This window comes from Anabrus simplex, chromosome 3 (assembly GCF_040414725.1).
Source record: "Anabrus simplex isolate iqAnaSimp1 chromosome 3, ASM4041472v1, whole genome shotgun sequence".
In the NCBI taxonomy this organism is placed as follows: Eukaryota; Metazoa; Arthropoda; class Insecta; order Orthoptera; family Tettigoniidae; genus Anabrus; species Anabrus simplex.
The window spans coordinates 16163432-16178164 of record NC_090267.1 but is presented as its reverse complement, the minus strand read 5'-3'; the positions used below and the strand labels follow the sequence as shown (position 1 = coordinate 16178164).

Below are 14733 nucleotides of genomic sequence, written 5' to 3'. Positions count from 1 at the left end.
CTCTTCCCATTCTTCATTTTATGTACTGATTATTCTCCAGTTTCTGAGATATTCATAGCAGATTAATGATCATATTTTTGGACCAGCTAATATGTAGCTAAAAACTTTTCCTCAGATAAATACACGGTAGCATGCTGAGATTTAGATAAGTCGTAAGATTTTCTTTACAGATGAAGAGTCAGCGCTACTGTTCTTTTCAGTGTAGCCTTAATTTTACATTCTTTCTTTCCAACTTGCTCTATTGCAGTTCCAAAGTCATCCATCGTGAAGCATTCTGAACACTTTATATGGTACTCACTTGAGGATTAAAGTTCCTTTCTTTGTCCATTTTAATTCTCCAGGATTCAAACTCTTCGGTGACTTTCCACCTTTAGAAAACTGAAGAAGGGAGATCATTGTACTTTTCAGGATTAGAATCAAATTACACGAAACAGAGGAATCTTAGACCTATCACTGATTTATTAGAGAGCTGCAAAAATGCATTGCGCACATGCTGCTGAGTGGTAGACGTGCGGTCATCTCCATAGTGTATCGTCATATTTTAATTCAGAAAACGCAGTTGTATTTCTATATTTAAGATTTTTATTTTCATTGGTTCATCATTTTGCTTGTGACTGGTTCTTAATAAACATAAGCATGATCACTGAACACTGGACAGTTCAAAATAAATTTCAATTCCTGCCAGATGTACAGATAAATGTTAGAAAAAACTCATGACAGATGGCAACCCAAATGTACAAAGTTACTTTACAACCTAACTACCCTGTGAGAAGTTTCCATAGATTCATTCACTGAAAACTCATCTTTATTATTCGCATATAAGTCAGAGTAGCCATCATTCATTAAAGCAATTTAACTATCCTGTTCTGTCTTACTTTTTTTTTCCAGCACTTGGTAACCAACCATGTTTGAAGAAATACAACAGCTGTTATAACAAACTGTAAGGCACTAAATTATCATAAAAATATGGTGCACTGATATGATGATTCAGTTGTCATCTTCAGAGGATACTATCAAGTGAGACCTCTTCATCTTGAACAGCAGAACTGGGGCATCATCTAATCTTGGGCTTGGGAGGGAGCATGGCATTTGAAATTCAAGTTAACCCATGGCTGCCAGGTTGAAAGATATGAACTGACTTCTTAGTTAACTCGGACTTGGGGTGGGAAATTCTAAAATATGAGGAATGTATCAAAAGTTTATCTGCAAGATTAAGGGCTCAAACCACAAGAGCAATGTTCTCAGAAAATGCAGTGTTTGTTAAAATCCAATTTGTATGCAATACTATGCTGTCTATGGTCTGATGGGTTTATGGGTTTTATTATCTAGAAAATAATTTGAATGCAGTTTTTGCTGTGAAATTTTAGAGATGTTCATGTACCGGTTGTGCAATTATTTCCTGCATTGGTATGAATTTAGCAGAAGATTGACGTGAACTGATACAAAAGTAATCACATTATTATGTCATCAGTGGATAACACCTGTCATTTGTCATGTTGGTGATGACTTTTTGACACATCTTCAGAAACTGCATTGCATAACTCTACAGTGATGGCCGTTAGTTGTGCCACTTTTTTGGGTTTCTAGTAGTGGAGGTGAAAAGTAACATGAGTTCATTCCTTGGCTATGAGGTGAACATGGAATCAGTGACACAGGCACATGTGGAGGTGAACAGTAATATCACTTGGACATTACTTCTCCTACACAGACGCTTGACATAGAAAAAGGTGAGTCTTAGGATGTCCTCGGGACAGAAGGAACAAAGTGATAACAAAAACATCCTAGAGTCACTGTAATATTAATAGCTCCTCCAAACAGGAACAGATCCTTGGCTTTCTGTACAGTGGTTGACTTAAAGAATAACAGTTGGGTTCTTCAGTCTGTTGAATCTAATGTATGAATTTAAAAAATTTAGAAAAAATAACATATAACAGCTTATAGCAGAAAGAGAAACAACATAATTAAAATAGAATGGCCTTATTTATTCCTGAATGAAAATCAGAAAATTCTATCAAATCACTGAGTTCATGAAAATTCTGTAGAAATATAAAAAGATTAATGTTTAAATCTTGTTTATACCCTTTAACACTAAAAAGTTGGAACTTATCTTAATGAAGTGCTTCCTCTCTCCTTGCTAGTCCAGCAGAGAGTGCAAGGTGGTGTGACGCTCTGTTATTGTTGTAAGGCGACCTGGTAATGAAGTGCTTCATCTCTCCTTGCTAGTCCACCAAAGAGTGCAAGGTGGTGTGATGCTCTGTCATTGACGTGAGGCGAGCTGGTAATGAAGTGCTTCCTCTCTCCTTGCTAGTCCAGCAAAGAGTGCAAGGTGGTGTGATGCTCTGTCATTAACGTGAGGTGTGCTGGCTACTTTGTCAGTTAACTTCCGTTTGTCATTTTCTCGTTATATCACTGCCTTTCTTGGAACTGTAGTTGAAATTTTATTATGATTATAACAATCATAATTGTGGGGTTTTTCTTACCTTTGTTCATACAGCAAATATCTAATAGTTCAAGATTTGTAGAAGGTCATATGCATGGATTAGTAATAGTTGGGAATGTTTTCCAATTCTTTCCTGTGCGAACAGTCACTTATTAGTAAATATTGACATTAGATGTCAGCACAATTGCCAATTAATTTCTATTTAATTTGATTGATTGAGGTTGTGTTCTTCTGAATGTAATATCTTATCATAATTATGTCACTCATTTTGACTGAGAAGCAGAAATATTTTTGCACAACATGCAAGGTATGAATAAAACAACTTATTTCAAAGTCTATATGATGTAAATTCTGTGGATTTTTACAGGATAGTATTAATTACTCAGTCTTTTGTATATGAAATATCATTGTCAATAATATGTTGCAATGAATGAACCAATTTTTATTTATATTTTACAGAAGACCTCCAAGTATTTTTGATTTTTCAAGGCTTGTCTGCATATAGTGATGCTATATATACATGGTCATGGTCACATGATAACATCAAACTATTAATAGACCTATTCAAAAAATATAGGAACAATGTAGGGTCAAATGAAATTAGGAGTGTGAAGAGATTCTGGGAGTTCATAGCAATGAAAATTAATAAAGTGTTCAGTCTGAAAATTTCCCCAGCCATCTTTGAAAATAGATGTCATGTAACAGAAAGTAATTACAAGAAATACATAGACAGTATTAATAAAACAGGGAGGGGTTGGAAGACCTTTGAGTATGCGAAGGAAATGGATGAAATTTTTCAGTAAAAATGGAAATAATTGCCCTGAACTCCTGTTATCAACCACTACAACTGCACATCTTCCAGTAACTGCATCATGTGAAACAGCCAAAGGAAGTTTTGCTTCCTGCAGTAAGGCAGCCTCTCTAGCATTTGATGATCTTTTACCAGCTGTAGCAAATCCAACTGTTAATAACATATTACCAACCTAAAACAGGCATTCAGTAAGATCAGGTGGAAAACAGTATAAAGGTGATGTGTTAGAGAGAGTTTAAAATATCAGGGTAGCTTAGATTTTGAGAATGCTAAATATGAAAGAAAAATAGAATTGCAAGAAAAGTCATTGCAAGTAAAGAAAAGAAGCAATAATCTCATTGAAGAGAGGAATAACATCCTGAATCAACTGATAGAGAACAATATAAATGTAACTTCCACAATTGAACTTATTTGATGTGTTTTGTACAATTTATCATTGTATTTCTGTTATTCATTAAATGTAAACTCCTTTATGGCAGCTAAATCTGATCGAAGTACATTAAAGGCAGCATAATTTCTCCTGGCTATCCCATATTTGTCATCTCTATCCTCGGCTCCTACAAACTCTATCTGCTCTAGAGTAATCGGCACCTCATAACCTGTTTGTTTATTTTTAATGGTATTCAAACTTTTCTTCAATATTGGGAATCTTCTTCAATTCTATGTGATATAATTGATGAAACTTTCGTTTTAGTAAGCCAAATCTATGTTCCATCTAGTTTTACATCATATTCCTCTGCATGCTCAGCTGACCACGGTCCTTAAAATGTGTCGAGTTGGGTAGACAAGGGGGCCTGTTCTCACACACAACTGGTAACTGAGGCAAAATTTGGTTTTGTGATTAGGGTCATCTTATTCCTTTGATAAAGTGAAACCATTTTACTAATTTGTTAGGTGTAAAATGATGGGCATTGTAAACTGGATGGAATAAAATTATTTCTCGTTAAGGTAGTTATCAGGATCATGTTTGGCTTGTCAGTGCGAATTTGTGTACCATCTATCACTATTATTTCTCTGGGAAAATGATTGTGCATAAAGTGTCTTTCAATAGTAGTGATTTCATCTCCTGTAGGCAGGCCACTTTATTATCTGACAAGATAAATTAATGATGAAGTACACCATACATTTTATGAATTTATGCAGTGTTCTTAAAGTTTTGTTGAATCTATCACTTACATCATGATGCTGTCTAATTACCAGCAAACCTAAAAATATAAGCATCCATCTGAAGCTACTTAATTTTCTATTTTCTCCAGCTTGTTAATTAAAATTAGGCTTTTGGAAAAACGCTCAGCCCAACTTTCTGCCACGTGTCGAATGACTCTAAAATGTTCCATGAACTCTTGATCATTATATTTAAACACAATAACCTCAAAAGAATTTTCATTCCTTGTCCTTGCTCTATTAGAATTAAAATCATCAGATAAATCTAGAGCGTCGCCATCAGTTGAAGATTCACTGGAGTCACTTGTAAGGCTAATGTCTGACATCTAGAAACATCCATGTTTTTATATCATTAGCAGCCTGTGATATATGTGATTAGTTACTAAGATCATTAAAATGTATCTAGTCTATGTACAGTACCTAGATAATTCACGTAAGTTTTATCGTGATATTGTTTTTAATTTAGGATATGTACTAATTGCAAATTAATCGTTCAGGTATGTCCATTAAACAGAATGCATGATTGCTACATTTCATAAAGAATTTATTTACCGAGCTCGATAGCTGCAGTTGCTTAAGTGCGGCCAGTATCCAGTATTCGGGAGATAGTAGGTTCGAACCCCACTGTCAGCAGCCCTGAAAATGGTTTTCCGTGGTTTCCCATTTTCACACCAGGCAAATGCTGGGGCTGTACCTTAATTAAGGCCACGGCCACTTCCTTCCCACTCCTAGCCCTTTCCTGTCCCATCGTCGCCGTAAGACCTATCTGTGTCGGTGCGACGTAAAAAACAACTACCAAAAAAAAAGAATTTATTTAAGAATACTTTTCTCAAGGAACATCATTTTCAAGAAAAATATGGAACAAATATATTTATAAAGGATCTGTGTTTTGTGTACCGTGTATGATAGGGACTGATGTGCCTGCCTTATTTAGAAATCAGGAAACAATCCCCAAATTCTGTTGACTGTTCTCAAACTGTATGAAACTATCCATGCTTGCAGGAACAGCAGAATAGCAGTTTGTATACCAATTCTTGCTGCACAAACATTTAAAAAAATGTAATCTATCATTTTGATAGTAACAATTGTACCAGGAGGTACACCTCTCTACGCTGCACGTTTAAATCTTGCGCCAATTAGAACTCCTCTTCTGGAGAAACACTGAACTTAAAACTAGACCTTAAACTTTTGCTCAGAAGATGTCACTACCTTAATTTTGTGATTATGAAGTTGCCAGTACTGTGTGAATTTCAACTTGTTTTGTTTTCCGTGATTCAAGAAGTGTGGACGTTCTCTCATAGATGTCTCTACAAAAAAAAAAAACTATGATCATGCACCCTGGTGCGAAGTGAAGGAACCTTTTTGAAGAAATTTTGTACTCATAAGTTTTGTTCTTTACTAAATTTTGTTCATTCTTTTGTGGGTTGGCAATAATTATCTTTTCCTTCCGCCAGTTTTGAATTTAGCCAATCCAGAATTTCTCTAATTAATTTCCTACCAATCACAGGCCTCTTCTTCGATTTGGTGTGTAACTTAAACTAGCCAATAAAATTGAGAGGGTGTGGCTGTTTTATTCATGAAAGGTCTCGAACTTTCCCCGAGGGTATATAAACTGCTGTTTTTCATGTCTCTTGGCCACTTGATCAACAGCTAACTAAGTGTGTGCACGTGAAGCAGGAGGCAGCAGGTGCCTCTTTCATCAGGCAGCAGGTCTTCAGCAAGGTAATGGCCGTTTAACATATTTATTTCTTGGTAGTTCAGCAGTTTAACCTGCGGGAAAGGTCCGAAACTTTTACCATGTAACCTACTTTTCTGTAATGTAATTTTCTGCCGGCTTATGTAAATATCTTTAATTGTAAATCGGGAATAGAAAATGCTTTACCCTTTCGAGCTCCCCTTCATGTTGGTTGGAGGTGACTACGTTTTGGTAACTGATTTTCTTCTCTTCCTTAAAGTTTTAAAATTTCTTCATTATACGAGTCACTTCCATAGTTTGGGAATAGCCCCTGTTTCATCAGCCTACTGCCTTTCAGTTTTAAAAATATTTAGGAGTGCAAGTACACGCCTCCATCCATTTTGTATTTTGGGCCATTTACTTTACCTGTTCTTTTTCTGCTAAGGCCCAGTAGGTTGGGCACAAGTTACCCCCGTGTCATTGTGGTAGGTTATGATAGGAAGGGGAGTTAGGGACTGAAATAACTTACCAAGGGTGATATTTAATAAATTTTGTATTTCTCTGAAATCCTTCAAGAAAAGGTTAGGAAAACAATAGATAGGGAATCTGCCCCTGGGCAATTGAAGGAACTCTTCCTTCACTCTAACATCAGCAAATACTATTCTGATAAATATCTACAGCTGTTCATCTGATATGTCTGTGCATTCTTGAAAATGACTTGAAAAATATAGGTACCGTACTCACAACTGGAAATCGCAGTATAACTGAACTTTCAATTCATCAGAAACATGCTTAGTCTGACTAGGAAGTGTTTTGCAAGAAAATAGAATATGTCTGATGGAGGAAACCAGTTCAGATTTACGTCTGCACCCCTTGAATTAAGATTCATTGGCACTGTTCATTGCTTGTTTAACTACTTTGTCATCACTGAAAAACTTCCTTCTTTTAGCTAACACATGGTAGATTTTATAAGAAAGTATTGTGGTATTGCTTGATTACTGAACAGGCTTTGTAATAATAAGACTGTTGCAATCTTAATGTGAATTTCAAATCCTTCACTTTTCCTCTCCTTAATTCGAAATTGATTGGGAATTTTCTTTTGAAGTTTAAATGTTTATTTAAAAATTTTGTTTGCGTTACCCTTTTGGGAATACTCACACTAGAATTACAAATGAAACACACCGATTTAATCAACAAATTGGTATTCCTCCTCTCATTCATTATTAGAACTGTTTCATCATGATTAAAATAACTGTTTAAAATAATATTGTGAAGAAGTGATTATGCTTTTTGCTTTCTGTATAAATAAAAATTGAGGTTGTGAGAATTCTATTTTTCATTGAATGTAAATAAAGTTTGAATCTGCAAGTTAAAGAGAAGAGCAAATAAAATATACGTATAGTAAATTAGTGCGCTGCTTGTTGTGACACAATCCAAATTAAACTGAGGACTCTCTGAAACTACCTGTTCCCAAGGTTGGAAACAACAGCTGCTTTAAAAGAATGTTGTGAAGGAAGGTATTCTGACTTGGAAATACAAAGTGTCAACATCGTTCTTTCTTTTTCAATAATGCCTGGCACTCAACAGGATGTAGGAATTAAAATGTACAGAGTTATCACCATACCTGACATACTTCAAAATCACACAGCATGTGAGACGATATTCTAAAGCATCAGGAAGTATGGTCTGTTGAATATATACAACTAAAATTAGGAACTGAAAGAGTTGAATCACAATTAAGTGTGGGAATGCCAGGAAGAAATTTAATCATCACTTGTATATTCAGAAATAATAGTGAACATTTAGTTATGGTTAACACATTGGAGACAAAGCTCAAGTGTGTATTTGGGTGGTGTAACAGCATAGACAGACCATGCTGCCATCATCCAACTTGTTTCAAAACCATATAAATCACTTTGTAGAACACTTATAACATCAGCACCATGCCTTCCTGTGCTCTGTCCTTCAAACTTATGGTAGGTTGTTTATGCCTGCACTTTCATTGTTTTGTTTACATCATTTCAAGTGGTAAGTCTATGATTTGCGATTGCTGTCTGCTATCATAAGTGTATTTTTGAATGAAAATTGAATTGTAGAAATGTTTGATAACACAGCAAAGAGGTGAATGATCATTATTGATTTAAGCCCACTTGGAATCACTTATGACTAGTTCTTTTCAAATGCACACTTTCATTGGCAATACCTCTTGAGTCCTGCTATTGGTTTTTCCTTTCTTTCCTCTAAAAGGAGTTTGTGAGACATAACAACATCTGGTGGAGGAGACCACAAATTTACCAATTTACATAATTGAGGTAGATGATTCAAATGCAGATGAGCTTTTTGTTAGTAATTAAGGTATTTATAACCTGTTCTATCGCAATACTACAGTGGATTGACATTCTACTTTGAAGTTTAGTTAGCTTATGTAATGTTTCATGATCTTTGTATTACTGGAGAAATAAAACTTTCATTAATTAGGTACTTATCTACTTATTTTCTTTTGGAACAAAGTGACACAAGATTATAATTCAAAGGTAGGGTATGTTTCACATTTGCCAAGTACTTCTGATGTTGTGGACGTGGTTTCTAATATCACACCTGTTCCAGATCAGCTTGTCGCAAGGTGACCTCATCTGATGTGTTCGCATAAGAGAGAGCACGAAAATTAAATCTAAACTGGCTGCTATCTTTGATAGCAGTGCCTGAATATATCTGATGGAAGAAACAAGTTTGGATTTATCTTTGCACCCTTTGTCATTGCTTGTTTAACTACTTTGTCATCACTGAAAAACTTCCTTCTTTTAGCTAACACATGGCAGATTTCATAAGAAAGTATTGTGGTATTACTTGATTACCAAACAGGTGTTGTGATAATAATAATAATTATTATTATTATAATATTACAATAATTATGTTGTATTACAAAAGAATGATGAAGGTTAGATGAAGAGGTAATGAATCAAATTTTTGGAGAAATCCTGTAAACAAAATGCCATCCTAGCCATTTGTTGGAGCGTGCACTTGATCCTGGTTGCTGTTTCAGATTTCACTACAAGAGGTATACCCAATTCAACCTTGGGCTGTTCTGGTTCCCACATCCATTTCCAGAGTTGCACATAGCCTTGAGGTTCACTCAGCCTACACCAAAAATGAGTACCAGATTAATTCCTGGGGACAAAGGTGACTGGGTGTAGAGCTAACCACTCTACCCCATCAAGTGCCAAGGTTATGGATATTGGAAGCCTTTACCTCCCACACCTCCAAGGGCCTTATGGCCTGTTTGGAGATGACTTTGGTTTGCTTTGCTTTTCATGGGTACTTTTGTGAAGACATTTTGATTAGGTAAATGCAGCACTATAGACCTATTGAAAACCTAGGCCCAATTATTCTTAGTTCCAAATAACTCAATGAGGTATACAAAGAAGGTGACTAGGTGTATACCTGAGATTATTTACACAATACAATAACAAGTCAAATTACTGGCACACAGGATGACAAAATGAGGCATTATCAAAGAAAGGAGCAAGACCAGTCATACAGCAAGAAAAAAGGCATACACATACAGAACCTCAGTGTGGAATCAATTGAACATTCAGGTATACAAAGTGCTACAAGAACACATTGAACACCAGCAGTATGTCTCTCTTTTCTCATCGATTTCCCATTGTCTGCTTTTCGTTTATCTGGTCAGGCTTTGCAAATGTGTACTGGGTATGCTTTCATTTCTGTCCAGAAAAGTTTCTCTGCTGCCTGACTTAGCCTTTCCAAGTTATTATAAAAATCTTCCCACGATTTCTTTTTGGATTCTACAACTATTTGCCTTGTGTTTTCTTTCATCTATGTGCATTGTCTTTAACATGTTCATATTATTATATTCATTAGCAAATAAGAATTAAAATCTGATTCAAAATAATCTGGTGATGTTTTAAGACATGCTATATTCTGTCTTCAACTCCTTTTTTTGGATACACTGAAAAACATTAGGTTTGGATTAACTTACTTGAAACTGAAAAAAAATGTTTCAACTACTACAAAAAAGATAACTAGCTCAGATAGAAAGAAAAATAGAATCTTTTCAAATGTTGTATTACAAAAGCATGGTGAAGGTTAGATGAAGAAGTAATGAATCAAATTGTTGAGAGGAGGTTGATTAGGCTAAATTTGATAAGAGAATCATAGGACTCATCTTACGACACCCAGAACTTGTTCATTTTCATTTTGAGGGAAGTGTAGGTGGTGAGCATGTTAGAGGTAGACCAAAGTATGAATGTGACAAATAGCTTAGAGCAGATGTAAGACTTAATTGTTATGTAGAAATGAATAGGTTAGCATAGGTTAGGATGGCATTGAGAGATGCATCAAACCCATCTGTGGACTGATGACAAAATGAACGACCTGAGAAATTAATTAAAACCTCCTCGGAGTGTTGTCTTGTCAATACGTAGTGTACATAATCGAGTACTTCCTCGCTGATTAAGTATTCCCTGATATTTAGAAAGATGCACTTGCAAGGCCTATTCTGGAAACCAATACCTTGGATTCTCCATCAGATTACTGTCCTGTTTCCTTTCTCCAACCTCTCTCAATAGCAGTCGAATGTCTCGTCCACAAATCACTGAATATCTGATCCAGAATTCTCTCCTTGTCTTTTCAATCTGGCTTTATAATGGATATGGCACGGCAAACAATTTTTCTTCTGAGTAACGGACAGCTGACTAGTATGAAGAGGGATGTGTGAATGAGTGAACAATTTCTTAAGAAATAGAAATTAATTTTGTTATAGATTGACATTAAAACTCCTTCCTTTATTATTACTGATGTTATTTTATATTTATCAAAATTTATGTACTGTAGTCGTATTGCATATTCCAGAGGATAATTAAGTGCATTATTATTACCAGTATAGTTGCTATTTATACCATCATACTTCAGTTTTTTCATGGTTTGTTTTAGTTTTAATATTCTTTAATACTCATGAATATTCTTGTAATTGTGTAGTTTTAATGCTATGATTTAGTGAAAGTGTTGGTCTTGAGATATGCAGTAGACATATGGTGTGTGACTTTAGTGAAGCTGCTAGACCTAAGTAGTGTGTTTAACACAGTTAGGCCTCCATTACTACAGCACAAGATCTGAAGTCGGAACTTTAAAGTGACAACTCTAAACATTTTAGCTCTGACCTCACCAACTGGTAGCAACAAGTACCAGTGGAAAAGGATGTACTAAGGGTGCCTTAACCAGTCAGTAGGTGCCCCATTGCAGTCGGTTCTGGGCCCTGTTTATTTGTTATTAGTGTGAACGACATAAGTTTCACATTAACGTTGGTACTACATCAATGCTGAATATCTTCAGATTTATTGTCACTTTTATCCACAAGACATTCATTTAGCCATTAATAGATTAAATGCTGATATACTATGACTCAGTGACTATGCCAATAATAACAGTTTATTAATATACACCAACAAAACTCACACTGTAATATTTTGTATCAGAAGAAACCTGACCTCAATTAAAAAGTAGACATGTACCCAATCATGTTAAATAATTCTGTTACTCCGTTATTTATTTCAGTAAAAAACTTAGGTTTTACAACAATTGAGACATGAAATTGGATTGAACATTTGACATATATATGTCGTAAAATTCACAAATTTCCTCTCAAACTCTACTATATATTCAAAACTTCTAAAATACAAAATGGACAATCTCTAAATCTTACCTGCTCTAGATTACTGTAACTCTCTACTCTCAGACATATCTCTATACTCATAAGTTGCTTGAATGGAGTTTAAACACCTGTATCATATATTTATTTATGCTGGAACATAATTTCTATATCTCACCAGATTATTGCGAGTTGTCATGGCTTCGTATGCACCAGTTTTGCAGCATTGAAATATCGTCTTTTAACTTCAGGTGTACAGAATTGCCGTTCTTCGAACATTCAATTACGTGTCCTGAAGTCATAAGCACGTTACAGGACCTGGCTCCTTTCTCACTATATTTCACGGGTACTGCATTCTAGTTACAAGTTACAACTAGATTTCCGAAATAACTTTATGAGTGCTTCCAACTGACTAGTATGAAGAGGGATGTGTGAATGAGTGAATATTTTCTTCCTTTATTATTACTAATGTTATTTTATAATTTTCTCAATTTATGTACTTGTATTGCATATTCCTAAGGATAATTAAGTGCATTATTATTATTATTATTATTATTATTATCTGTATGCTTGTTATTAGTACCACCATACTTAAGTTTCTTCATGGTTTGTTTTAGTTTTAATATTCTTTAATACTCATTAATATTCTTGTAATTGTGTAGTATTAATGCTATGATATAGTGTAAGTGTTGGCCTCGAACTCTAACGTTGCCACAGATAAAGACACGCTAGCCATCTATACTACATTTTGATACTTGTATTGATTTTTGTTAGGGAATCTGTGCTGAATTTTGTTCTGTTCTTCTTCAGAAGTGGTATGGTTTGATTACAGTGTAGCGAATCCTGCAGTATCGAGGCCTTTCCCATGTTCTGTTTGTGAAAAGACCTTTACGACTGCTAAAAACCTGAGGAAACACCGAGTTACGCACTGTGAAAATCGTCCTTTTGTTTGTACAATCTGTGGAATGACGTTCAAGATAGCGCGCTGCATGGAGGAACATAAAATGAGACATGGCGATGAGCGCCCGTTTTCATGTTCAACATGTCGGAAAACATTTAAAACCTCGTCAAATCTTAGATCACACTGTATCTCCCACCGTGAGATTCGGCCATTCTCGTGCCTAATTTGTAAAAAGACCTACAAAACGAAGGCCGACCTGAAGATACATAGTATCACGCACAGCGACACACGGCCATTCCTCTGCTCTATCTGTGGAATATCTTTTAAACATGCGAACGTCCTCCAGCAGCATAGCACTAGGCATGCTGATTCTAGGTCATTTAATTGTTCAGTATGTGGAATGGCTTTCAAAACATACAATGACCTCAGAGGACACGGAATTAAGCACAGTGAGAGCCGACCTTTCCGATGTTTAACTTGTGGGAAGTCCTTCAAGACTGCGAAAATTTTGAAGCAACATGGGTTAACTCATAGCGATGATAGGCCCTTTAAGTGTTTATTGTGTGGAATGACGTTCAAGACTAATTCTGGACTCAAAACACATGGTATGTCACATGATGGTGATAGGCAATTTCCCTGTTCTACGTGTGGAAGGACTTTTAAACGAGCGGTTGCCCTAAGACGACATGGTATTACACATAGTGATATAAAGTAAATTAACCCTATAAATGCGCTGAGGGCTACGGCCTTCTGCAGTTCAGGGGCGTAATTGTAGACCTTAAATTTGTTCCAAATGCGGAAATACGTACAGAACATTTAGATGACTCTCAGATTGCAAATTGCACCAGAATATACCCAAGTTAATTATAATTTATTCAATTAGTGGACTTTGCTTCAGCAGCAATGGAATATTGTTATCTTGCATTGCGATTCATATGAATTAGATGTATGTCGTTTTTATGCTTGATTGGGTGTATTCCAAAGTTCACGATGATAGCCTGTCTCTATCTTGAAAATTGCCGGGCTGAGTGGCTCAGACGATTGAGGCGCTGGCCTTCTGACCCCAACTTGGCGAATTCAATCCTGACTCAGTCCAGTGGTATTTGAAAGTGCTCTTATACATGAGCCTCATGTCAGTAGATTCACTGGCACGTAAAACATCACCTGGGAGACTAAATTCCGGCACGTCGGCGTCTCCGAATTCCACAACAAGTATTTAGTGGGACGTAAAGCAAGTAGCATTATTCATTATTCTAGAAACATGTGAAATGTGCTCTTTACAAATGATTGTTTTCAAAAACCATTCTATATATATATCCTGACAAGTATCCTAATTCCTGTGTAATGTGAGGTTTAGTAATCAAGGTGAAGAATACTTCGTGAGTACGTCTTTTTAAATTACAAGGATTTAATATTTCCTTGCAACACCTGTGGGAAGATCTCACAACAGAGAGCATTAAATCATCACGGAAAGGAACGTCCAGAACATCACATTGAGCCATGCAAACACCATAGCCGTCAAATGCTGTAAAATTGTATATAAGTCATAGTGTCATTCCGGACTACAAGGAATGAATATTCCGAACTGAAACATATGCTTGTCTTTTTGTGGAGATTCATACACACAAATTAATAGTTTTCCATTAATCTGGTACTAGGTCAGACTGTCATTTATGTGCTCATGGCAATTTAGCACTGTATTTTCAGATTTTTCTTTACATTTGGATGAAACATGAACAGGCACTCGGCTTGCCTTTTTACCCTTTTGTTGTGAATTATCTTTTCTTCAATGTTGAATGTCTATAGATTGCTTCTTATTGAGAATATTTTTGATAGTATGGTATAACATTTTATGATGTATATTTTTTGGTATGAATGAAAGCACATGACCTCAGATGATGTGATTTATTTGAAAATGCAGCCCAATTTTGCTTCACACCCCACATGTGTTATACACCTTAGTTTATAATTTACATCTGATGGCGTATTTGGATATTCTTGTTGAGGAAGCTAACCTTATTTTATTTATTTTATAACATACTCTGTGATTCATTCTTCATGATTTACTCCTTTC

The 14733-nt window shown here is 35.6% G+C and overlaps 1 protein-coding gene across 1 annotated transcript in view; it reads left to right on the top strand.

Moving 5' to 3' along the window:
- The window catches only part of LOC136866949 (gastrula zinc finger protein XlCGF46.1), a 65978-nt gene extending 52465 nt beyond the window's left edge, over nt 1-13513 (top strand). The window contains exon 5 of the mRNA XM_067144042.2: nt 12591-13513. Coding sequence (XP_067000143.2) covers nt 12591-13374 — 784 coding nt within the window. The 3' untranslated portion in view covers nt 13375-13513. The remainder of the gene's footprint in view (nt 1-12590) is intronic.
- Nucleotides 13514-14733: the final 1220 nt, after the last annotated feature.